General features: G+C 48.6%; 1 protein-coding gene across 1 annotated transcript in view; it reads right to left on the minus strand.

Moving 5' to 3' along the window:
- GAK (cyclin G associated kinase) overlaps nt 1–26760 on the minus strand; it is a 2243070-nt gene that overhangs the window by 1561571 nt on the left and 654739 nt on the right. Inside the window, exon 11 of the mRNA XM_069626358.1 lies at nt 7266–7389. Within this exon, the coding sequence (XP_069482459.1) occupies nt 7266–7389 (124 nt within the window). The remainder of the gene's footprint in view (nt 1–7265; nt 7390–26760) is intronic.

A 26760-nucleotide genomic window follows, 5' to 3' on the forward strand; every position in this document is an offset into this window, starting at 1 on the left:
CGGAGTGAGGGGCGTAGTCAAGTAGCTGGGGTCGCTACTGGCTGGACGGTATTTTTTCGGCAACGACTTGCTCACAGCCAAGACTCTCTCCGGAGCAGTCCAAGCCACTGCCACCCTTCTCTGTAAAGCCATATGAAATGGCAGTACCGGGTCAGTGGGTGAACCTTGGTCAAGGATATCCGTCAGGTCATCCTGCAGAAAATCGACTGGTGGCACAGACCACCCCAAGTACTCTGTCACCCTCGACATGAGGCACCTGTACAAAGATTCAGCATGCGTACCAGGCTCAGGCCTGCCAAACTCAACCTCGTGGAAGGTATCAAGACCACTAGCGTTGTGCAAAGACTGACGCAGGTCTTCCAACTGGCTATGACCAGACACTAGGTCGTCAGTGTTAGGCAGAAACCTGTGCAGTTCCCTCTGGGACCACTGCAAAAGATTTAAGACTACAGGTGTTTGGCAGTAAACCCACTTGGTAGCAGTCTGTACCACACAGATTCACTTGTTAGGTGTGGCTGAGCAGTCAGACTTCCCTCAAGAAGAGTTAGGCAGTATACAGAGTATTCACAATAGGTCAAGAGCACACAATAGAACAAGTAAACACTGACCAGGGTTTAGTGTAAAAGAGATATAATTATTTATTTAAAACCACATCTAGAAAAACACACAGGCACTAATCGGAAGCAATTCAAAAACACGGTCACTAAAAGATATACACTCCCTTAAAAGAATATTAGACAAGTCTTAAGTAAAGCCCCACTTATTTTCAGACAGCCGTGAGCGCTTAACGTAGATGGCACTCTAATAGTTCGTTTTAAAAAGGGAGAGAAAAGCAGAGAACAAATTGAAACAGATCCCAACACTTTCACAAGAACATAACAAGAGAGGAAGGCCAACTAAAACCGTGAATTCTGAGTCAGTAGGCCGGATTCGCTTTAAGAGTATCGAAACGAAATGTGTCCAAGGTCACACGGTTGCAGTGCACAAAAGTCTTGTAATGGTTCAAAAAGGAGTTGGACCAAAGAAAGGGACCAGTTAGAGGGTCAAGGCGGCCAGCCCAGTCCAGAAGGTTAAGGAGTTATTATTACCTTGTAGCAATCTTTAGAAAGGGAGGCCTGGCGGACACAGTACCTTAAAGTGGTGAGAACACTCCAGCGGGGGCAGTTGTTCCTGGCAGCGGATGCAAGTCGGTGCTTCGTCTGGGGGAGGAGAGGATCTCATCGTGGAGGAAGATAGGAGTCTGTTGCACTGCCAGGGAAGAAACCAGCCGCAGAGTTTCTCAGGTACAAGGAGCGGTCCGTTTATTCGCGGTTCAGTGGCGAGTGGCTATCCGGGCGCCGGGGTGCTTGGCACGGGCAGTTCGACCACAAACCGGTCTGGGGTGCGAAGAAAGAAGGTAAAACTGGTTGAGCCCACCAGTAAGGGGAAGAAGCCTCTCCAGCCGGGAGATCTTCTCTGTCGTCGCGAAGTGGCGAGTCGGTTCTGCAGGGCTCCACCGGTGGTGTCGTTGTGGTAGGTCGGCTCAGCTTCTCCCCCGTCGGATTCTCAGGTCCTGTGGCGACTTCTGAAGTTCCAGTCCCCAAAGCCCTGCTTTTATGCAGCATACCCCCATTCACTCAGCCTAGCTGTCAATCAAACATGCTAAGTGGGCCAATCACACAAGAGTGCGACTTGAGTTACCACGGTAACTCAGTCCAGGGTGCCTAAACACCCTCCCACACCTCCTGTGGTACCCAGACAAGGTGGCACCACTTTTGGAGGCTTCTGTGGCGAAGCCCGCCAAAAAGGGGAACAAAGGGCTCGACTTGGGTTGGAGTCACAGAAAAGAACACAAACGCCATTTTAGAATCAAGTCTTGCCAAAAAATACCAACCGGAGAATTAACATTAATTAAATAAACCGGCGGTATGTTCGAGGCTATGAGAATTAAATAATTAAAGTTGGTAGCCTCGAACAATGGGAAAATCCCATAGGGAAATATTCACGATAGAATATAAAAAGTAGTTTCCATTGCCACCAGCCAAAACTCAATCAGAGGCGACGGAGACGTGCCCCCTCGACTAACAGACCCCGGGGCAATCGAATTGCCCCGACCAGTACGTCCACAATATGATGGTTTGTACTGGTTTCTGTTAATAATTTGGGACTAGTAAAGCCAATGGTGACTTTACATGCCCTGTAGTCAGTCCCAGGGTATGGAGTCTATGGTGGGATGTCACTACGACACCCCTGTGTTACTGCACGGAGGGTGCTGTGTAACACACATAGTAAAAACACACGAGACCCTATGGAGTAAAGGACCCCATAGCCCATAAAACACATTACCAATCAAAGGAATACCATAAATCATGTCCAAGAGTGGGAGAAAAAGAGTCTCACTCTTGGCAGGAGGAAAAATAAACTCCAGAAATCCAGCAAAGCTGCTGGGGGACTCACTAGGTTAGGAAATTCAGCCTAAAGAGAGAATTCTCCCAACAGTCAGGAACTTCATCAGGAATCAAACCTTCCTCAGACCCTTCATCCACCTCAGAGATGTAATCCAGGGGCTGGAATAACTCCCTGGATGAGGGCACAGAAAAAGGCTCAAATACAGGCCTCACTGACTTCCTCAGGGCCTTCCTCAGAGTTTCCACCGATGCACGGGGTACCTCCGGTAAAGCCTCCACAAAAGGCGTCGAGTGCGCTGACGTCGAGCGAGGCGCTGACAGCTTCGACACAGACTTCGAGGCCGGCGCCCCGAGCGTGTCCTTCGATGGCCTCGGCGCAGATGACTTCCTCGGAGGCGGAGCCTCGAGAGAGTCCCTCGACGGACATGGTGCTGATGGCGTTGACGTCTTCTTAGAAGACCTCGCAGGCTCTGACGGTCTCGAGGGCGTCAAGGACCGGGACCTGGAGCGGGCATGGCTAGAGCGATCTACCTTGTCTGATCGGGACAGCGACGGCTCCCGATGATCGCGCCGAACGCCAGAGCCTGAAGGCGTGCGAGCGATGGCCCTAGCGCGTTCCTTGCCGGCTTCTCTCGAGGGCGTGGACGGAACGGAGCCCTGCGATTCGAAAATCGCCATAATTTCCTCACGAAATACGTCCCATTCCGCAGGAGAGGAATGCTTGGTAGGACAAGCTACCCGCCGTCTGATGAGTCCTCGGACGAGGAAGGCGACCGGTGACGGCGCTTCCGCGAGTGCCTAGAAGAGGCAGAGGAATGGCGGGAACCACTCCGGGACCGAGACCGTCTGGACTTACGTCGACACAGAGAGTCACCCCTCGAATCGTCGGTCGAAAGCCCAGCGGATTTCGACTTTCGGGGTTTGGTAACCCTACCTTACAGATAGCTTCTTCCGCTCCCACAAGGCCTTGGACGTCAAAGACTGGCATTCGTCACAGTCATCGGTGGCATGGTCCTAGCCGAGGCACCAGAGGCAGACGTTGTGCGGGTCTGAAAGCGACATCTTGGAACCGCAGTCCCAACACTTCTTGAACCCTGACCGCGGGGTAGAAGACGACAAAGACATGATATCTTCACAAATACCAAGTTCGAAGAACCGAGGCGCGCCTAGATCTTTGAAGCGAACACGTTCGTGGAAAAAACAGAACTGAGGCTACGGGGGTCATGCGTCCTACTTATAACATCCGGTGACGTCGGCTCGACGGAGGCCCTCGAGGACAGCGTATCGACGTCATTGACACAGGACATTTTCCGAAGCAGCACAGCTGTGGTGATTACCTGTCATAGATGTGGTATACGTCGGAGGAACCAATCCCTTCGAAAGGTGACTTACCTTTGAGCAGTGTTGCCTTTTACATCCTGTGACAAAGTCCTGAATAGATTGCAGTGGGGACCCATCTAAGAGATCGCCCCACTGCTGTAGCCTATGCCACAATAAGAAGGAAGCACCAGAGTCCCACTTCTGCTTCAGCTCGCGACATTCTAAACCGAGCATGTGGCTATCCGATGGAGGAAATCTTGCACTGCTCACCATGCAGGCTGTAAATCACATTGTCACTGACATTCAACCGGAATGGTGTACTAGAATGCTGGCAGAGGGCGCACACAGACCCTGATTGAAGAAATGTGGAATGACAAAGCCTAAAATAACCAGCACAGGGATTTAGGCATTCATTCCCTTTAAATAAAGTGGGGGGGGGGGGGGTTAAAATTCCCAGGTTGAGTCAGCAGGGGCTGGACATGCCCAGCACTGGTTTGCCCTTGCACGTGCAAAGCTCTTAAAGGAAAAGTCGACTTGCAGGTTAAAAAAGGCTCCAGTCCTGTCCCTGTGGGATGGGACACCCACAGATAAGGAGGTAAAGGGACAGGGCATAGGAATACTCAAAATACGGTCTGCATGATGGCTCTAAGTTTCAGGGTGCAATATGAGGGAGGTGCTAGTGGAGTTCTCAAGATAGGGTTCAAAAGAAAAGGACCATCCTCCTTGCTGCCAATTTTCTCTTTCAACAGGATGCTCAAAGTTCCAAAGTTCAACAAAACCACTCTGGTGACAGCTGGAAATCAAAATGTCCAAGTCCTACTATTGAGCGAAACAAAAGTGTCCACAATTTCTAATCTCTTCAAGGAGGGTGTCTTGTGGGAAGGATCTTCCTGTCCTCTAGCCCATTCCTTTGGGAGCAGGGTTTCCATGCCATAGGCCCTGGCTCCTGGGCAAATTGATGTTCCTAGGGCTTCCCAACAGTTGCCTCCTAGGCCGCCTCCTTGGGTTCCTTCCGGATGAGCGGCGGAAGATTGGCATCAGATCCTGTGCAAAGGTGGGGTTTGCTGGATGATCTTGAGCACCCTGATGGGGTTCACCAGAGAAGCATGGCCAGATCCTTCCTCTCCACCCACTTCTCCCCAGAACTCTTCTCCATCGTGACTGAATCTATACTCGTCTCCCTTACCTGCAGCATAACAGAGCCTTATTGTTTCTCAGTCTGCATCCATCTTTTCCCTTGGATCAACATGGCTCTTCAGAACCACCTACTCTTACTTTCCAATTGGGTGGTCTCCCCTCTCTCTCTCTGGCTACTCATAGTCCCGACCTATTATGTCTTCCTCTATATCCTGACGGTATCTCTTCTCATCCTGCGAACAATAGTCCACCCTCAGAGGATGTCTCTCCTCACTGTAATTCTCCCTTGCCTCCAAGGCTGCTTATGCCACATCTCCACAACAATACTTTCCTCCCAAATCTTGACTCTTCTATGCAAGATACATTTGCCCATTCTGGTCTCTTTCAACTCTATCCTTTTTAAATTACATCTCCCCTCTTTCTCTCCCAATAAATATCTCATCTGCCTCAAAGAAGTAACCTTCCTTCTCCAAACTAATAACTCATTTGTCCTTCAATACTGTAAAATCTTATATTGCTGTCTTTGTGATAATATCTCCCTTCTGCACAATATTCCACTCCTCCCCTTTCCAATTGGTAGTCCTGGTTTCCTCTCCTATCGGGTAGCCCTCCTTCTCTGCTCCCAAATATTCTATTTCTACTTCCAATAAGGCAGGAACTCCCTTGTGCTCCACAATACTACTATATCTCTCCTCTAGCACCAAAAGCCTCACCTTTTATCAGCATCTTCTATTGCCAGGTCTCCAACCTCAAGCTCTCCAGGGCTGGGATCCACCAGGGTTTCGCTGCTGTCCACCTGCTAGTTTTCTCCATGTGTGACACAGAATAAATGGGCTGGCTGCCTTTTAAACGATATTCTCTACTCCCCTTGGGTGGTGCTTTGGGTTAGAGATATCTCGGCTGTGTGGGCTGGCCTGCTCTGAAATTGGGCCATGTAGATTGAGAGTGTATTTTTGGTGTTGACATGATTTTGAAGATAATTGCCTTCAATTGAGATTCCTGAAAACACCTCCATTCAAGTTCACCTCTGTATTACTAAACAATCATCCATGTAAAGTTAATTCTGTTTGAAAGCCATAAATATGCGCTAATAATTTTCAGTTTTCAAACAATGCAATTTGACTCCCTGGGATCAGTTCATGATTCAGAGTAATGCACTGTCACATCTCACCCTTTTCCGGTAAGGGTGTGCTAATCTTCGGTTTATTTTTATTTTCCTGATCCAGATCTCCTTTACCTCGATTCTTGGCACCAGTGTCCTCATCTTTCAAGTGGGCGATCCCGATGGGACGCATATTTCTCTGTTAAATGTCAGAAACCTTGCTTAACCTGTTCAAGATTTTGTATACAATACTCCACTCAAACAGAGAGAAAGGATAGCCCCCAACTACACTGTTTGCCACTAACAGTGAATGATTAACACTCCTTTTAAGCATCACTTATGAGGGGCTTTTGAACAATCCAGACATTTGATACGTCAAAGTAAATAACCTAAAGCTCCAGCCACTTTGTCAAAACCTCCATCTCATGAAAGTAGTAGCACTTTGAAACAATGTATCTAGGGCCTTTAGCTGACCTGCTCCCCCTGGGGTCTCTGCAAAGGGAATTTCCGTTCCTCACAAACTCCTATATAAACCGAACAAAACATACAAATTGGTGTTAAATATTTCAACTGTTCTCTGAAGCATTCCGACAGATGTACAGTGTAATCATCAAAATAACTGCAACACAGCTGCAGTGTAACCTGCCAACAGCTTAGCATTGAGTTTGAGTGCAAATTAACAGTCGGACACAGCGATAGCACAGTATCCAAGGAAGACATTAATTCAAGTGGGTAAAGAGCCAGCGTTTGACTTGAAAAAAGCACCAAACACGCATGTGTATTCCCTCCGATCAAAAGAGTGATCACAAGTCTCTGTGCAATGCTGCTGCTACTTTAGCCTTCTTAATCTTTCCTTGATACCCTATACATTTCTGCCTGGAGAATAGTCTTAAGTCACGAAAACAGTAAAGGCAGCTGTCCATAAGTATGACCTACACGTCAATCCAAATAACTGCCTAATCTAAAACAATATGTGATTGATGTTCTCTTTTCATTGACACATTTAGGATAGGCAATGTATTAAAATGTTGAAAAAAACGATGTACACCCAAACATCACAAAAAAGTAAATACTACTTTTGTCATAAATACACTTCGACCCACTTTGGATGCGCACACATTATCTTGTGCTCTGCTAGCACGAGGCAGTGTGTTTTTAACAGTGGTTGAAATAAATCCTGAAAAGCGTAGCCGTGCCTGCAAAAGCTCCTTGCTACAAGTGAGTTGGCTAGCTACATCATTAAATTGATAAATTCCTAGGCCTTTTGCTCTGGGACACATTTTTCTTAAACAACTAAAAAGAGTCCATAATGCACTTACTTGGCCACAGACTGGATAACTTTTGAAGATGTATCCTTAATATTAGTCAGAAATCGCTCAGTTCCACCTTTCAATATGTCAAAGAAACCTCCATAAGACTGATCGATTTCAGTGGATGTTAAACCTACATTGAAAACATTTATCAGGTAAACAAAAGTGGAGTTTAACACCAAAATAAATTCAAACAATCCAGATGAATAATAAAAAGAAGAGTACAGATGTACACATTAGAACAAAATATAGGATCTCGGATTGATAAATTTCATGTGCAATACAATTCTTGTGAGTCTATCAATGCACCAAGCAGGTCTTTGAAAACAAAAAAAAAATGTCTCCAAGATGCATGCAGATCCCCAACAAGTTACCCAATTTCCCATGCTTCCCTTTTAAGTTTTGCTGATAATGTTATGTCTACTTCCCTGTTCCACAATTGCTTTGTGCACATGGCTTTCTGCCAATATTTACCAGGCTTCAGCTGCTACCTCCAAAGGCTAGAATGCACAGCATTGCATTGTTTTAAGTTGGCACCCTAACTGCTCACTAATGGTTTATTCTAACTGCAATATCTTGTTTCTATTGTAAAGGCACCCTAACTACCTAAGGACTGCATCCTGTATTGCTTACTTTGTAGGTCATTTCTTTTCAAAATTACACACCAAGTACAATAAATAGAATACAAAAATATGTTTGCTTAATGGTGACCGACCTAGAGAGTCGGTTTTATTTTGTTGGCAAGCAGAGCTTTACAATTAGTAGGATTCTGCAGCCACAGACCACAGACTATAAGCAGAAATGATAAGTTACTCACTGTAGTGACTAACGTACTCTTAGTCCTTCGTCCCCTTTCCTCCATACTGCAAGTGGCTGCCCTGCTTATGTCTTTCCATTGGACATGGCGCTGAAATGCGATGGCCGTTGCCTTGGCCCTGACTGCGTGGGCGTGCATGTTCGCCGGAAGCGGCTTGTGCTGGTCCTCGTATGCTTCTTTGATGGCCGGGACCATCCAGCGGGATATGGAGGCCTTGGAGGCCTGCTGGCCAGGTCTTGCATCTCTGAAAGTGACAAACAGGGTGTCTGATTTGCAGAAGCCCTTGGTCCTGTAAAAGTAGAATTTCAGGGCACGTCTGACATCCAGGCAGTGCATAACTCTCTGTGCCTCGTCCTTGGGCTCGGCAAAGAACGTAGGAAGGACTATTTCCTCGTTCAAATGGAAAGCAGACGGCACCTTAGGCAGAAATGCTGGATGTGTCCGCAGGACTACCTTGTCCCTGTGAAAGGTAGAAGAGGGTTCTGATGCGACCAGCGCCTGGATTTCACTGACTCTGCGAGCCGAGTTGAGGCCGACTAGTAAGACTGTCTTAATGGTGACCAACCTGATGTCCGCAGACGCCAATGGCTTGAATGGTTTGTGCGGCAGGGCGCCCAAGACTATGTTCAGGTCCCACACGGGGTGTGGCTTCTTGATGGGCCTCTTACTGGGCGGGTAGAGCCTTGCGAGCCCCGTCAAATGCTTCTTGACAATCGGATTGGAGGAGGAGAAGACCCCCCCCCTCCTCTGAGTTCCTTGTAAGCCCCGATGGCTGCGAGGTAAGAGCGGCAGATGTCCACCTGCACGCCAGAGTTGGCGAGGTGCGCTGAGAAGGAGAGCACGTCATCCAGAGTACATGCCAGGGGGGTTGATATCCTTGGAGTCTGCCCAGTGGCAGAACGTGGTCCATCTACTTTTATACTGGGCCCTGGTAGCCTTGCTCCTTGCGCCCTGTATGATTTACAGATTGGCCTGTGAGAGGCTGAGGTGCCTTAGCGTTGCCTGCTCAGGAACCACGCTATGACTGCTAGTTTCTGTGGCGCAGGGTGGATGACCCTGTGCCCCTGCTGCGTCAGCAGATGTACTGGGCCCATCGGAAGGTGAATTGGTGGCATCTCCGAGAGGCTGAGCAGCTCCGAGAACCATGGCCTGGTCGGCCACCATGGAGCTATTAGAATGATGTTGGGCTGGCGAGACTCCTTGTTCTTGCAAATCACTCTGTAAATCAGGGGAGTGCGTGGGAAGGCGTAAGCTGTCATGCCGTCCCACTGAATCCAAAATGCATCACCCACGGAGCCTGGGCCCTGTGCCTTGCAGGTGGCGAACTGAGGGCACTTCTTGTTGTGCCAGGTGGCAAAGAGATCCACCTGGGGAAGAAATCCTGAATAACGAGGTCGTAATTTCCCGCTCCCAACCTGCTGAGCCTGTCCGCCTCCAGGTTGGATTCCCCTGGTAGGTGGACTGCCACGAGGTAGATGTCGTTTTCCAGGGCCCACTCCCACATGCCGATAGCCAGTCTGCAAAGAGGAGGGGGATCTGGTTCCTCCCTGCCTGTTGACACAGTACATGCTGGTAGAGTTGTCTGGATGAGGGCGACCTTGCCCTTGAGAAGTGGAAGGAATGCCCTGAGCGCTAGCCAGATGACGTTCAGCTCCAACCAACTGATGTGGTACTCCTGCTCCAGTCGAGTCCAGATGCCGTGGACCGAGAGATCGTCCAGAGTGGCTCCCCAGCCCTCGAGCGAGGAGTCCATGGTGATGGTGACCTGCAGGTTGGGAGGTCAGAAGGGCTTGCCCGACCGTAGGTTGCAGTCCGTGGACCACCATGTGAGGTCATGGTGGAGAGATGGAGGAACGTTGATCATCTCGGATTGAGAGCCCCGCTCCTGGTTCCACGAGGCCGCGAAGTGCTGCTGAATCCTCCTCATCCTCAGTTTCCTGTGTGGGACGGCTAGTAGGACCACCGCCAGGAGATCCAGGAGATGATGGTACCACCATGCCGAGGTCACCTCTGTGCTGAGGAAGTGGGTGGTGGCCCTCTTGACGGCCGGGATCTTGTCCTCCGATGGAAACACCTTCTTGGAGGCTGTGTCCCAGATGAGGCCCAAGAATGGCAGTCTGCGTGGGCTGCAGCTGCGACTTCTTGAGATTGAGCGAGAAGCCCAGATCGTGCATTGTGTTCATAAGGCCATGGGAAGAGCGGTGAACTGCTTCCGGAGATGTAGCTATGCCAAGCCAGTGGTCAAAGTATGGGTAGATGTGGAGGCCCTCTGCTCTGATGAGGGCAGCCACAGTATTATTGAGTCTGGTAAAGACCCTGGGGGCCGAGTTGAGGCCAAAAGGAAGGACCTTGTATTGGAAATGGTAGCCCATGATGCTGAACCTTAGGAAAGAACGATTGGGCTGCCAAATCGGGACTTGTAGATGTGTGTCCTTCAGATCCTGGGAGCACATACAGTCTCCCTTGCACAATGTCTCTGCTATAAAAGCTGGCGTAACCATCTTGAATTTTTGAAGAGGTAAGGAGAGGTTGAGTGTGGAAAGATCCAACACAACTCTTGAGGCCCACCTGGTTCTTTTTCTAAATGGCGAAAAAGCCTGCAGTAAAAATCCAAGCCTTGCTGGGAGGCTGGGACTTCCTCTACGGCCTGGCTTTCTACGAGCGACCGGATCTCGACCGGAAGAGTTGCTGTCCCAACTTGAGGGAGTGGAGGGGGGGGGGGGGGGGATTAGAGGCTGGTCTGGGTAGGCAGTACCCCGTGGATACCGCGGAGAGGATCCAGGGGTCCGCGAAATTCTGGTTCCCGAAATGTGCATTGAGAGTAAGCCTGCCGCCCACTGGAGACACGTGGTCCCGGAGGGGCGTGTCATGCCTTTTTTCCCTCTAAGGCTGTCGTGGAGGAGGGGGACTGGAAAAAGCCCTTGTACCCCCCCCCCCCCCCCCCCCCCCCAAGTCCCTCTTTTTGTTGCTTGCGCCGATTAGGAGTCAGCGAGCGGTCCAGCTGCCTGGATCTCCGTTCCTGGAAGCTGCAGAACCCTCCGCATATACGCCCCCTGTAGGAGCGCTGTTGTGACTGGGTATTTGATTTGGGCGTGGTCTTTGTCAAGATGGATAAAGACTTGGACGTTTGTGAGCGGTTTTTCTTTTTGTCCAGCTCCTCAGCCGTGGTGGAGTGGAAGAGGTCCCCCCATTGAAAGGCAGGTCTAATATGCGTTCCTGGACGTCCGGGTTGAATTTCGTAGCCCGGAGCCAGGCTGTTCTTCTCATGTCCGTGGCGATACAGATGGAAGTGCACAATTTCCCACCATAACCTCTAGTTAGCGGCAGCCTGCATGGCATCGGCGTTGGCCTGGCTAAGATGCAAGGATGCGCTGGAATACAGTTCTTCCCGTACGCCTTCAAGATCTTCTCCTTGCCTAGCAGCGTCGCCGAGGAGGCGGCTGTGGACGACTGCGGCTTGGAGTATAGTGACGCCGTAGCGATCACCGAGGAGTGTGGCTAAGGATGGGGCAAAAGCAAGAGTGTATCCCCCTCCATCTGCCTGTACTTGGAGTCCAGGCGTTGATTGTCCGGCTGGACAGAGTGGGGCTTGAGCCAACCCTTCTTGGCAAGGGAGACTACATTGGTCTGCAGTGGAATTCCTGTTTGGCCGAGGGGCGTTGTGTGACGACTTCAGCAAGCACCCCCTCCTCTGGTTGCTCGACCTCGGGTTGAGGTATGCCCAGATACTCCACCAGCCCTGCAAGACGTTCATGGAAGGCCCTGGCTGAGGATGGCATGTCAGGATGATCCTCCTCATCCGAATCCTGTGGGTCGGAGGTTCCTGCGCAGGTGGAGGAGGAGCTGGAGGCTGAGGTACCGGTACCGGAGCCGGAGGTTGTGGCGGAGGCTGGTATGGAACCACCTGAGGAATCGGCAGGGGAGCCGGAGGCAGAGGCTGCACTGAGCGGGAGGTGGGGGGGGCTGCGGAGGAGCCTGTGGTGCTGGTAGCATCGGAGGGAGCACGTCCCTGATGGCCTCCCTGAGGATAAACCTCATCCAAGGGGACTTCATGAGCCCCAGGAACCTCTCAAAAAAACAGTCTTCACAGGCTGGAGAGGTGGTAGGGGATACAGACAGGGTAGGGGGAGGCTGCTGGAGCCACTGCGTACCTTGCCCGTACGACGCAGAGGGAACCTGCCCTGCGCAAATGAAGGATAGGCTGTAGGCCATGTTCCTGGTTGAGGCCAGTCCCACTTTGGCACTCGTTCTTCGCCGAACTCCTGGAATGGCGTCGGACGGGTGCCGATGTCTGGCGCAGCGGCCATTTTGTCGAACTGCTTGCTACATGCCTGCGTCGTGTTGCTCGGCTCGCTGGGCCCAGCCTCCTCCAAGACTCTTGAATGTGGATCGCGAGGCCTACCCTGCTCCTCGGGCCTCTAGACCCGGTAGGTGTGGCACCCTCATCCCGTGGGCCGGTAGAGCTACATTTAGGCGCACTATCGGCCGTACTGCCGGTACTAGGGCGTGGCCCCTCGGACACAATGCTGGTAAAAGGGCAGAGCCCCTCGGGTGTAGACCCGGTGAAAGAACCTTCCGGTCCTTCAACACCGTCACCGGGAGGATCTGAGGATCGCTCGGCCAGTAGGCCGGTAGCTGGAGCAGCCTCGGTGCACGTGCTGGTAGAAGGACTTGAGCAGTCTCTCCCGCGTGGGCGAGACCTTGGGAAGGTGTCTCCCTTGCGGAGTGCTATGGAAAACAGAGGCCCTACCTTAGGCCTGGCTCGATGTTTCACGATGTTCTTGAGGTCCTCTGGAGGCGACTTCTGGAAGAGCTCCCTCCACCTGGCTAGTCTGTTCCTCAGCAACCTCGATGAAAGGGCGTTGCACACAGTACAAGCTTGCCAACCGTGGTCTGAGCCAAGGCAACGTAGGCAGAGGGCGTGGGGGTCTGAAGTCGAGAAGAGCCTGTCGAAGCATGGACACCTGCTGAACCCTATGGAAGTCGACATGTGCCGGGGAGGAGCGCGACGCCCGAGGGCCGAGCACCTGAATGATAAAAAAGACAAAAAAAGACAAAGAGAAGAAGTAACTGTGCGTGGAATTACATGGCCGAAGCCAAACCAAGGAGCCCTGGTGAATACAGCCCGATCCAGTCAACGCGGAAAAGAGGACTGGGGTGTGGCGGTGGAGTCAGGGCAGCACATGCTCCCAGGGCAACAGCCCAGTGCACCTCTAAATTTAAAGGGGAAGAATGTTTTTTCTGGTGAAAAAGGTTCCGTCTCCCGTCACTTGGAAGGGACGCTCATGCAGTATGGAGGAAAAGGGACGGGACGTAAATTCAGGCTAAGCTCAGGAACTGCTCACACCTAATAAATAATTCCACGTAGGTTCAAAGTCTTACTTACATGCAATGGGGGCAGTACTGAAGTGGATTTTCCTCTAAACTTGCTTAGAACTGGGAAACGTTATGCTATCCAAAACCGAGTAAGATATATTCTTTGTCCATCATGCTGGGTGAGGATAGATGCCAAGCCAGAACTGCATGTTTTTAGGGCAAATTTATTATAGGTTCAGAATTGTGACCAAGATAGTGGAGTGGGAGGAGTCATTGGGGATGTGCTCCAATTGCTGAGAGCTTGATCCGTAACAAAGACCTGCTCCCAAATTCCCAGTCCACTGTAGAAAGAGTAAAAGAGTAAACTATCTATCCTGATAACCAGTGGGGTGGGTATGTGGACCTACCAGTGTTGCCAAATGTGACACAGCATGGCCTGCTCCCTCAAAGTGAAGAAATTGAAAATGTGGGTGGGTTGTGGATTGATATTAAAAAAATGAGCTGCTCCCACCCTAGTACAGACATCAAGGGACCACACCTTAAGCCATCTAATAAGGAGACCTCAGTGCACCAAAGGTTTAATTGCTAGTGGCAATCCTGGAAGTGCACCCACGCCTTCAAGAAGGTGGGGACTGTTGCTGCTGAGGTCCGAGGCGGTGTAGATTCGGAGTCCAGACAGACTGCTTGTGAGATAGGAAGACAATTCAGGCACAGTTAAGTAAAGCAATACTAGAGGGGTGTGTGCAGAACAGAGATCAGCTGACTGCACTCCGTGAGCAGAGCTGTGGGGTGATCAGGGAAGAATCTTTGGAAAGGGTGGTGCTGGCAGGATGAACTTTGATGATCCACTGACTTGAGCCATGGGGAAAGGAGCAGATTGAAGGTCCCCTTATCCTAACACTCATTGTGGCCCACAAAACCACTGCATTCCCTTCTACAGACCTTGAATATGAAGTGAAGAATCCCTCTTACCGTGCTTTTTTATACAAAAACTCTGCAACTGCTTGGGGAGCTTGAACAGTAAAGAGGAGGAGAAGACTGCAGAAGAGACAAAACATATCCAATCCCAAAGAAATCCCATTTGCAAGCTTTCCTAGGACACACAAGAGGTGCCCAATCGGGGAAAAAGACACATCTGTCCCTAGCAATCGAATGAGAAATCTCAGGCCTAGGCGATGGGAGTAATCCACACAGGAACAGCGCAAAGTCGGATACAAGAAGGATACTGTGCGGTACCAGTAGTAAGGCTCGGACACAAGTGTGGCCTCATTTGGGATATAGACTTTTATTGATCAAGAAAATGGTGGGGGAAAAAGGCCTCTCTATCCCTAAATCTAAGAGGTGTTTCCCTGGCTCAAAAGAACTAGTGCAAACAGTCAGGATGTCCAAAACTAAAATGTCACTGTTGTGTCCAATAACCTATTAATGTCCCTAACAATAATAGTATAAGTTAACTGTGCAAGCATGGTCTCTTCAAATAACACGTGTTCGTTGTGTTTACAACCAACAGAACAGCTCCCAGTCTCTCTGGTAATCAAAAAATGCTGCAAAACAATGTTCCAAAGACACATTTCCAATACTAGGGTTGTGCTACTTTCCCCTAGACGACTAATCTCCACAGTTCTTCTGTCCAAATCAGCTTGGCACATTCTGCTACCAAGCGTAGGATTACTTTTATTTAACCAACATAATAGTTCCCAGTCCTTCTAGTATTAAAAATGATGAAGGATAATATTCCAAAATACAGCGTTCCTTTCCCCTAGACTTATCCTTATTTTTAATTTATTTATTTAAATGTAGAACGCGCACAACGGGCCTTAGGCATTGTGGTGCTGTTACAGAATGCTTGCTTACTTGAGATTGGTGCAGTTAAATGACAGTGCAGATAAAAATGACAAGGCGAGAAGACAGTACAGGTTTGTTGGTTACAGTGGACTAGAATAACAAGAAGGGTCTGGTGTTACAGTGTATCATGGTAAGTAGCAGAAGTAGTTTTTAAACATTGCATAGGCATAGGCGCCTAAGCTGTTTAACATTACAGGCAGGTGAAGTTAAGTCTGAGTAGCCTAAATTATTTGAAAAGTTAGGTTTTCAGTACTTTACGGAAGACTGTGTAGGAAGTTTCATTTCTGAGTGCTGCTGTAGGGAGGGCGTTCTAATTTGTGGGTGCTAGGTGTTGGAAGCTAGAGCCCCCTGCTTTGGATCTTTTGAAGGCTGGGACATAGATCTGATTGGAGAGGTGCGTTCTAATGGGTCTGGATGATGTGATGGGGTGATTCTTTCAGATAGATAGGGGGGGCAATTGCGTGCAAAAAACACTTGTGTGTGATGGCCATGGTTTTGAAAAGGATGCGCTCTTTGACTGGCAGCCAGTGAACATCTTTTCGCGCCTGAGAGATGTGCTCCCTTTTAGGGATGCTAAGTGCTGCCCTGAGGGCGTTGTTTTGTGTGACTTGTAGTTTGAGGTTTTTGAAGGAAGTGCCTAGGAAGAGGGCATGACAGTAGTTGGCGCCTACTGTAGCCCTGGCAATTGCGAGGCAGTTTTTAGTTGATAAGAAATGTTTGACTGCATTGATGATTTTTGTGGCGAGTGCAGCCTAGAAGGCTATGGCACTGACGTGGCATGTCATGGACAAGGATGAGTCAAGTAATACCCCTAAGGTTTTGACAAATGGTGATACAGCGATGGGCATATTGTCTATGTTGAAGGTACTGTATGGGGGAGGGGAGTTTGTTAAGCGTCTCTTTGGTGCCTACCAGGAGTAGCTCTGTTTTATCTCCATTGAGACAAAGACCATTTGCTGCCATCCATGTCTCGATGGCTGCATAGATGCTAGTTAGGGCAGCTGAGTCTTGTTCGTACGAGCCGGTTAGGGGGAGTAACACTTGGGTGTCGTCGGCATAGTTAGTGTACACTATGCCGCAATGATCCAAGTCATTGAAGAGAGGTAGGGTGAAGATTTTGCGGGACTCCACAGTGTATGGTAGTGGGTGCTGCACAGGCAGAGTCTGAGAAGACCCTCATCAGTCTCCCTTTGAGGAAGGACGAAATCCATGCTGTGGCTTCAGGGGAGAATTGGGCAGCATTTTTGAGTTGCTTACAGAGGATATCATGATTGACGAGATCACAGGCAGCCGATAGATCTAGCAGGAGAAGAAGTGCTGGCTTGCCTTTGTCCATAATGTCGCCAAATTGAATCTCGAGATCAAGTAAGGCAGATTCTGTCCCATGGCCTGGGCGGAATCCCGATTGCCTTTTACCTAGGATGCTGTTTGCTTCCATAAATTGCTGGATTTGGGTGCAAGCAACTTTGTCCAGAATTTTAAGCAGGAAAGGGACGGTGGTGATTGGTCTGTAGTTGGTGGCTATCTCCGGGTCTAGTGAGGGTTTTTTCAGTAGTGGGTGGACCCATGCCTCTTTTAGGCTAGCAGGGACTTTGTTGGAGTTGACTGAAGCATTCATTAATGTTTTGAGGAATGGGGCAATGGTTTCAGCACAATCTTTGACCAGCTTGACCAGCTTCGACCAGCTTGGCTGGGCAGGCATCGCCTTTGCAATTGGATAGTCTGATTTTTCGCACAATGTCCAATACTTGGGACTCCTTAAACGAGAAGAGTGTTTTACCTTTTGCGTCCTTACTAAAAAATGTAGGACGCGGTCTTGATGCGTTTGGAAAGGTTCTTGTGATGATAATTGATCTTCTGTTAATTTTTGTTAATCAGCGCTGTTTGTACACTGGTACACCAGGCTTCGTCCTTAACTTTCTGTGCATTGGTGATTGGCGTGGACAATTCCTTAAAGATGGCAAAGAGCTCTTTAGATTTCGAGGTAGCATTGGTGATCCGATCGTTGTAAGGTGAGGATTTTGCTAGGAATATGGCTTTTTTGTATTTTGTTGTTAGAGTTCTATAGGCGGTTAGCATGGAGTACTGTGGGGATCCTTGCCATTTGTTCAGCGCTTTACGCATGAGGGCACGTAATTCTTTCAGTTCGGAGGAGAACCAAGAATTACCGTTTCATTTTATTTCTTGTTCTCTATTGGTGCAATAGCATCCACAGCTGTTTTGAGTGTGGTTGTAGATATCGGCCAGCACTGAGGGATCTGAGGAGAGAGGGGGCTTGAGTGCTGGTGTGTTTAAGTAGGGTAGGATCCTTTCTTTAGTTAAGTTCCTTGCACATCTAGCTAAAGCAGGTGGGACAGTGCTGAGTGTTTTGGTGTGTTGGAGCTAGTTGGGATGAGGAAGTGGATAAGATGGTGGTCTGTCCAGGGGGTAGGAGTATTGGAACTGACGATGACACAGCAGTTATCAGCTACCCAGTCTAGGGTGCGCCCTTTGCAGTGGGTGGGAGTAAGGATTTATTTTATGGAAACCAAGTTCCTGTAGAGCTTTGGCTAAGGCCTTTGATGGTTTAACTTTCTGGTCATTGAACCCCAGATTGAAATCCCCCAAAAGAACAGATTTGGAGGTGGTTTTCAGATTTTCTCCCAAGAGATGAATGAGATTATCGTAGAAATTCGCTATTGGTCCTGGAGGGCGCTAAGTGAATAGCAATAGTGGTGTTGGGAGAGATAGCGATCTTGACTGCGAGGGAGTCAACTTTCTCTCATAGGTGTGAGATTGTTTGTCTTACTGTTAGGCTTTCTTTAACTATGAGGGCTACTCCACCGCCTTTAGCATTAGGTCTGTCTTGTCGGAAGATGTTGTAGCCGGGAGGGAGGGCTAGAGAGAGGGCTGGTCCCGATGCTTCATGGAGCCATGTCTCTGTAATGGCTATGGCATCAAGGTCCAGATTGGTGATAAGGTTGTGAATCTCTGTAGAATGTGCTGGGAGGTAGCTAGCATTAATCAAAGCACATTGCAGTGGAGAGGGTGCCAGTGTCACGACTCGTTCCCTTCGCTCCCGTTCCCACCACTTGGGGGCATGATTTGGGGTATATTCCCTACTGAACTTTTCCTCTGAAGCTTATGCTACAGTGCTTTGATGAATTGATGAATTGGGAGCACTAAATCCCTATTTTCCAAGTTACTTTTCTTCCGGATCCATTCCAGATTTCTAGCAACCAGCATGCTTCTTTAATCAAATGACTATGCTTCCTAGAATGCCGGGCCCACTGCTTCATCTCCACCCTTGCAGGACAAGGTTGGGTGGAGGATAGGCAACACCTGCGGCTGCAGGTGCAGCAAGCAGCACACCTGAGGCGTGTGCTCGTTAAGCAGCTTTAAAAGCCTCATTTTGCTTCAGTCCAGCGCTGGTCATTGATGCAGTGTTCCTGTTTGTGACTGGTCCCTTGGTTCCTGGTTCTTAGCTTTGTGCCTAGTTCCAAGTTTCTATTCCTTGTTCCTTAACCCTGGATTTCGAATTTATGTGCTTAATTGATTTCTGCTTCCTAGATTCCCTTTCTGCATTCCTCTGTTTACAGGCAACTTTTCTCAGTGCTTTCCCTTTTGGTGCAGCCCTGTTTGCCTGTGTTCTATTTTTCTTTGACTTTCTCCTTTGCTGCTGTAACCCTTGATGCTTTAGTCTTTCCTCTTTATAGATTTAGCTTCCTGCCATTTTCCTTGGATGGGTGGGGGAAGTTTGCCTTTGTAATTTCGCTTTCCCTGCTCCTTTACTTTCTCTTGGAATCCATTCCATGTTTTCCCTTGCACTTCTGCATTTATTTCCCATTGATTATTAGGTGTGGTGTTGTAGATAACACCTGAATAAATGCCTATGTTTTCCTAACTATTCTGTAATCACTATTCCTACTTGCCCCTTGTATTGAGTCTTATGTATTTATTTATCCTCCCATTGCTGTTATAGCCTTTCTGGGTCCCTGTTTGATCAACAGGGTTCGTGGGCTTGCTGACATTCAAGTGGTATTTCTCGTCCTCGCGAGTATTGTTTTTAAGTTCTCTTATTCAATACCATCAAGAGTGTTAGCTCACAGATCCTGTCGTTGCTTGCCCTCTACGTGGGCTTAGCGCTGTCAGTACCTGTAACAGCAATTGTGGGTAAGGAGCTTGCCAACTTTCTGTGCAGTCATAAGGAGTTTCTAAGTGCTTACCCCGCATCCCTTTTCATATATGTGTATTGTTGTCACACTATCTATTTGCACTCCTGGGTTTTAGTGTACATGAGTCTTGGTTCCTGTGTGCACGTTGTTTGATTCAAAGCTATTCACTGTGTGATTTTGTGCACATTTCCCTTGCTATATTCGCTGCCTTTGTCCTCACCCGACAGCCAGATTGGATTTGTTATTGTTTTTCTGTGTGGAAGTGTTGGCTTTAGTAGCCTCAAGAGGAGCAGGTGTCGAGATTTTGATATTATCAGACGAGACTGGTGTCTTTGAAGGCAGGTGGTGTGAGTGTTCTGGGTTGGAATCGGGCACTGTGGCAGCAAGGGCATGACGGGAGCGCTGACCTAGGAGTCTGTTTCTCGAGCTGATAGATCTAGGGCCTTGGAGGAGATGTGTGATTCTGGTGAGGCTGCATGTCAAGGTGAGCCTGGTATCTAAGGAGTTGTGAAGCTGCATGGTGGTACTGTGATGTTGGGAATTTAGGTGGAATGGTTTTGTGAAAAAAGATGGTAGGAAGGGGGTGGGAGGAATCTCTACGGATTTAGAAAGTTCTGTGGCTGCCATGATCAGTTTAGTTGCGAGAGGTTGGCAGTGAGGGTATGCTAGGGTGCTACTGCGCTACGTCATTTGATGAGTGACTCAGCGTTGTCAAGTTCCCATACCTGGGTATGGTAAAGTCTATGTACATGGGAGTGGTATAGGTTAGAAGTAGGCAGGTGCTATGCCAACCGACAGCGAGATACAGCATCCATAATAGACAATTTTTGTGCAGGTACAATTGAGAAGCCTGCAGCACAAAACCAAGCAAATTAGCATTTTTGATGAGGTGGATCTCACAACGTGAACAACATGATGGACTGTGCTAGTCTAAGCATATATTGGCCAACCAGTTTTAGGTACATAGATTGTCAGGTGCATTACTCAACAATACAATGCAGTACAACAAGCTCAGGTGAAAACATTTTTGAGGAGCCATATGGTGGAAGCCAACCACGGACAATTAAGGCAATTTGGGTATATGCTAGCCGTGATGGGGCTAGTTAGTCTAAGGTGCCGCAGTCTGCCATGGAGTAGGCAGGCGGGTAGGTGAGAAGCGGACAGCTGCAGAGTGCAATGGTCGGCAAGGGCCCTGAGCAGGGGTGGGGAGGCACTACAGAGCCGGTAGGGCGCAGTGGGCGTGAGAGGTGAGCCAGGGGGAGGCATTGAGTATGTCGCAATTCTGGAGAGGTGGTTGGAAGCTGTAGATGGTCCTAGTGTAAAATGATGTGCACCATGATGATGTTAAGGATAGGCGAGCATGGGGTCATATAACAGACATTGCATGAGTATTCTTACCGCGTGTAGTTCATTTCATATGGGCACTCGGAAGCAGGCAGTGTTCAGGTATTGTATGGTGGATATACAGGCATAGACGCCGTGGGATAGAGCTTTCGGGCAGCCCTCCAGTCCTCCCAGCTCCAGACAGGCTCAGAACATGCTACGGGCCTACGGCGATCGGGCCTGCTTCCGCCTGCCGGCGACTGCTATTGGCTCTTGTAGCATGACAAAGCAGGTTGCTTAGCAACCAAATAAACAAAAACAGGGCGGGCGGCGGCCATTTTAGGATCAGCTGGAGGCTTCAGCAGTAACCGCGTGGCGTGGCGCTGGCTACCATGAAGCAAATATGGCCAATATATGATGCTTAGAACAAATGCTGTAGGTTATACAGCAGCAAGCTGCAGGTCCTTGTAGCATGCAAGAGGATCTCACGTGGCAGGCATGTGGTTGCTGCTGATTCAATGTAGCACGCAAATGGAATAAAATTTCTTCATGGTGAGGCTCTGACGCAGCAGGGCACGGGTGCAAAGCTCCTTCTCATCTTAAGTCCTGAATATCTCACAGCTAACTGATGCTTGATTTCGCAGTCCCTGTATCCTACCAGCTTGAAAGGGTCTGCTATCAAGCTTAGAATTTCCTTCGCTCAATCCCAGGTCCCTTGACACTTTGTGCTTCACATGTGGGTGCGAGTCCCAGACTCGCAAGACTGTGTTGCGTGCTCTTGGTAACTCTCCAGCCAAGTATATGGTTATCTCACAGCTGCTTCAGGGTCTCAGACCCTCGGTCTCATCTGGGTCCCAGACCTTCTTGCTTCTTTTGGCTGCGGGTCCCATACTCGCACGGTTCTCTCGTGTCCATTTAGCTCACTCCACTGCCAAGAGTACAACTTTTTCTACCTGTTTTGCTTCGGAATCCAGACCTTTCTGTCTCCCTCTGCTTTTCAAATGGTAGGGTCCCAGACACTCTTAACCTTGGTTTCTCATTTGTCCCCCTCTGACTCTTAAAGGGTTAGGTACCCAACCCCCTTATTCTTGGTTTCTAGAGCTCACCACATTGCTACCCTAGACCTCCAGAACCTCGAGCGTACCCGTTTTCTACTTCTTTACAGGTATCAGTGGTTACCGGGAAGCTGTGTCCCGGCTCTTAGGCTCCGGTACTGTTTGGGTCTCCAGCAGGGTGTGCTCTAATTAGAGTTTCCGCTTTCCACAGTCCCTTGAACACTGCTGGGTTTCAAGGGTCCCCACGTCCCCTGTTCTGGGAGGGACACTGGTAATCTGGGTTCCTCCAGCCTCCCTCAGTTCCCCACAGGCTGTTGTGGTTCAAGGGTTCCCCCTCTATCTGGATGGAAAAGCGTTCTACAGCCTATTGTCTTGCAACACCAGATTCCTGTTCCTGGCTCCTCCAGGGAGGGCTTCTCTCATACTTTGAGTCTGTCTTCCCTTTTATGCTGGCTCTGGCCAATAACACTTTGGGAAAGGCTTGACTGCTGGATATGGTTCTTACAGGTAATCCTCATGCCTCCATACTTATCCCTCGTCACAGTACTGATTTTAGGACTCCCTTGTGAGTCATTGGCGATCTTCCTCTTCACAGTACTGTGAAAGGGATCTTCATTTAGGTAACTCCTATTCTTCCTCTCCAGTAGTTTCTAGGGGAATGGCAGGTTGACTACATATCTTATGAGCTTATTAGGGAGGGGGTTTATTTAATTTATTTATTGTATTTGTTGGTAGCGCCCAGACCCGGAGGTATCACAGCGCTAAATGGGTTGCCCTTAGGGTAGCAGAGGAGGTGGGGGGGCAAAGGTCCGGTGATTGGTGGGGATACTGTGTTTTCTGGGTAGGGTCGTCCCTAATCCCATAAGAGGCTTCCTCTCCCAGGCGATCCTCCCCCAGTGCACCACCCTCAGGGAGATTTTTGTTCTGTGGACGCACCTCCCTGTCCCCATCAGAAAGGTCTCCCCCTAGCGGAGAAGGGACGGCATACTCAGATTTGTCACAATACCCAGAATGGCTGATAAATTAGACTCAAAGCTTGTGTTACAATTGATATGAGGGTACCTTGACTGAGATAAAGCTGTAAGAGAACACATCAAGATACAATTCCTGCAAGAAGGGTCAGAGCTGAACAACATCATATAATGCATACAAAACTTCTTCTGTGTGATTCAGATGGGCACATCCCGACAACAGAATTGGTAGAGCTCAAAGGATTAGAATAATGTGCGACACCATGCAAGGGACACCAAGAGAGATTGTAGTGAAACTCCATGCATACACGGTAAAAAAAGTATCTTAAAGCTAAAAAAAGTGGGACAGGTACATTATCTTAACATTACAGCACAAGTTAGGCAATGCTTAACACGAGAAGAGAAATAAGACTTGTCAAAGGGGAACTGACAAGGTGGGAGATTGGATCCAAATGGAATGGATTTACCCTTTAGGTTGCAATTTAAACTCAATTGCAAGGTCCCGAGGAAGCTGGCAGAAAAGGTAGGACTTCAACATTTGGACATACAGACTACCAGAAGTGAATGAAAGTTACAGATATATTAAAGCACGACCAGGAAGGACATACTAACATTATAGTAGACTAAGAGGCTCAGAGGAATGCAAAGGACAGCAAAGGAAGAACCTCAAAATCTTTGGTGATTGTGGATGTTCAAAAAAGAATCAAGCCCTAGCATATACTTTTGCTTTGAAAGCCATGTGCGGGATTACAATTATTACAAGTTGTAACTTGTTGTATGGCAGATTCTGGTGCTTCGTTAATTGATTTATGCAACAGGGACTGTTTATAAAGGACGGTGCTGGAGAGTAATTCATAGAGCCAGAGGATTTGTGGACATGTGCAGGTCGTTATTAGGTGGAGGAACATGGGAAAGAATTGTACAATTTTGATTGTGTTGCTTGACTCTGACTTAGTGGGTTGTTTGTCTGGGCCAGAGTGCGAGAATGTGAACAAGAGAGAGAACGTGGAGAAAGAAGGTTTTACCTGTGTGACCGGATCACAGAGTTAGGGGGTAGAAAGGCCTTCCAAATTGGGGTACAAGGACTACCAGGGTTAATGCCAGAGCCAGTACTTCAACAGGGTGTGGGGTATTGGAGTTTAGAGGGCCCCAGCTCCTGCCAGTTTCACTTGCGCCTGGATGTACGACAGTGGTACCACCGTTTCAACCTATGCCTGCACAGCACCATTCTGGCTAGGGTCGGTCTATTTCAGGACCTCTCACTCCATCAGCAGCAATGACACAGGAAGCAAACAACCCAAAAGAGGCAAATGGGTACAAACAAGAAGCAGATCGAGCAGTGCAGCAGCAAGGATCGTGTACACTGCTACGCAACCCGCTCCAGGGAAAGACAACACGATGAGGGCAGAGCACTACAATCAACCCATCATTAACGAGTCCACACCAGCACAACACAAGTGCAAGCCTTGGCATGGAGCGCCAGGTAAGACCACACCTAATTACGACTGAACGCTTACATGCAGAAGTCCTGTGCGTTAACACCCTACCCAATACTGCACACCTGAGAGGACGGGGAGTCCTCACACAAACTTGGCCATTGTTTATGGTGGACTTCCACAGTGAAGGAACATCAGTCCAGTGGATAAGAAGGGGATGGGACTTCCGGACAAGAAAAGATTTACAAAAGGTTGTAAGACCTTCCCTGGGAGAAGAACTGCCATCGGCTACCCAGGAGAACTAAGTGAGAGAGTGAGCCAATGTAGGGAATGGGGAGGATAAAAGGGAAGACAGAAAAAGGAAGGCGACAGCTTTTTTGGTGAGGTCAAGGGAGGAGTAGGAGGACCAAGAGCCCAGCTGGAGGAGGGATGGAGCAGAGAGGACAGAGAAGATGTATCGAAGAAGTGTGCAAGGTGAGGAATTGGTTGGTGTATGAGTGGTACTGGAGTAGAGTAGGGAGGCGGTGTGAGTTTAGCGCAGTGGAAGGGGAGTGTAGCAGAAGGCGGTAGCAGTGTGTAGAGGTAGTAGTGTGAGAGGGGAGGTAGTATGAGGTGAGGAGATGCAGAGGAGTGGTGAGAGTAGTAGGGAGTAAGATCGAATGGAGACAAATAGTAAGAGAAGGAGAAGGACCAATGGAGGGACAGAAGAGTAAGTAGTAGGAACAGAGGGAAAACTGTGGGTGGAGTAGGAAGCAGAGGAAAGTGTAGAGAGGGAGAACGGTAGGTAGGTATGGAAGGAGAATATTAAGAGGGGTCAGAGTATCTAGAAGGAGCAGGGCCCACCTAGATTGTTTCCCAAGGATGAATTTGCCTTTGGGCCATCACCAACCGTTACATAAGACTTTGGACAGTAGGGGTTACCAATCTCTAGTGACCATCCCGAGTTTGAGGGACACCTCATATAGGGAGGAAATGCACATCTCTTCATTACATAGAGAGGAAGAGTCTCCTGACGTTTAATGAAATAACTGTTCATCTGTCCCTGTGTGTTGGTATATTCTTGAGGCCAACTGGGAAACCTAGCACCGGCAACATCTGAAGAAATTGTTACCACTGAAGAGAAAACTGGGACGTGACAGGGTGGATTCATACAAAACGGATACTGGATAATCATTAAAAGCTTGTTCTAGAGTTGAATTTGCAGCAAATACGTTCAGATAAAAAAAAGTGAGACCAAAAGGTAGCAGAACCGTTTTGAGATAATACGGTTAGATATATTTAACAGAGGGAGAATGCACTTAGAGGACATGTAATTGAAAATGTGGTTTATTGGATCTATTGGGAGAACTGTTCCACTTGCAGGTTTTATACTGAAGTGGAAAGATGGAGGCACTGTGAGAGATGAAGACCAAGAGATAGTGAGAGAAGGAGGGATGTAGAATTTAAATAAATGACTTGTCACAAGGACATTGAGAAAACACAACCACACACACGAAAAAGGTTTTAGAGACAGAATTTTTATTTAGACGCCAATGTAATACCGCAATAATAGGATAAGGAACCTGGTTGCGTCAAAATAAAGATCTAAAAACAACCCTAAGGATACACCTCACTACTAATCATCCCCCCTTTCGAAATCTCTATGGAACAAGTTACTTACCGGTAACTCTTATTCTCCAGCATGGGTCTTGCATGGATTCACATGCTCGTGAATATTCCCAGTGGTCAGGCTGTGAATCCTCTGTAAAAAGAAAGCAGTTGCACTTTAGATTGAAAACTGCTCACCTCCTCTATAACCAATCAGTGTCCTTTGGGACATACTACCCGCAGTCAATGACTCTCGTCCTCTTAAATTCCACCCCTGCTGTCCATCATCAGATTTGAAAGCGCACGTCAAGTGGCAGTATGAACCAAGAAGAGCCACAGAGGGGAACGAGAGGGGGTTTGCATGTGAATCCATGCAGGACCCATGGGGTCTTGCATGGATTCACATACTCAATAATACGCTTACACAGCAGTACATATACACAACCACAAGGAATGGAAAGGGTCAATAGAAGCAATACATTTAGTCCTGGAATAGGCTCACCTAAAAACAAAATCAGTTGCGTAGCACCGTTTGGCCGACCTGGGACTCCTCTGTGGAATCCCTGCGATGCAGTAGAATCTTGTGAAGGTCTGGGCAGACCTCAACGTAGCAGCCCTGCAGATGTTGAGCAGCGGGGACACCAGAGAAACGCTGTTGTTGCTGCAATGGCTCTGGTGGAGTGCACTCTCGGCCCGCCTGGAAGTGGTATGTTGGCCAGACGATGACAATACATGATACAGCCGGAGAGCCACCTGAATATCGAAGCCTTAGAAAGGGATGTTTTTCAAAAGTCTTTCATGCGTGTCACATAGAACTTGAGGGGACAAGCAATGTCCAGTGAATGCAACACCCACTTTGCAGGCGTAGAAGAGTTTGTAAAGAAAACTGGCAGAACTAAAGGCTTGTTAAGATCAAAGTCGGAAGGAACATTTGGCATGAAGGTAGGAGTCTGTAGCACCACCTTTGCAGCATGGAAGGTCAAGTATGTCTGCTTGCAGG

The sequence above is a fragment of the Ambystoma mexicanum genome, chromosome 6p (assembly GCF_040938575.1).
Source record: "Ambystoma mexicanum isolate Mex_15411 chromosome 6p, UKY_AmexF1_1, whole genome shotgun sequence".
Taxonomy (NCBI): Eukaryota; Metazoa; Chordata; class Amphibia; order Caudata; family Ambystomatidae; genus Ambystoma; species Ambystoma mexicanum.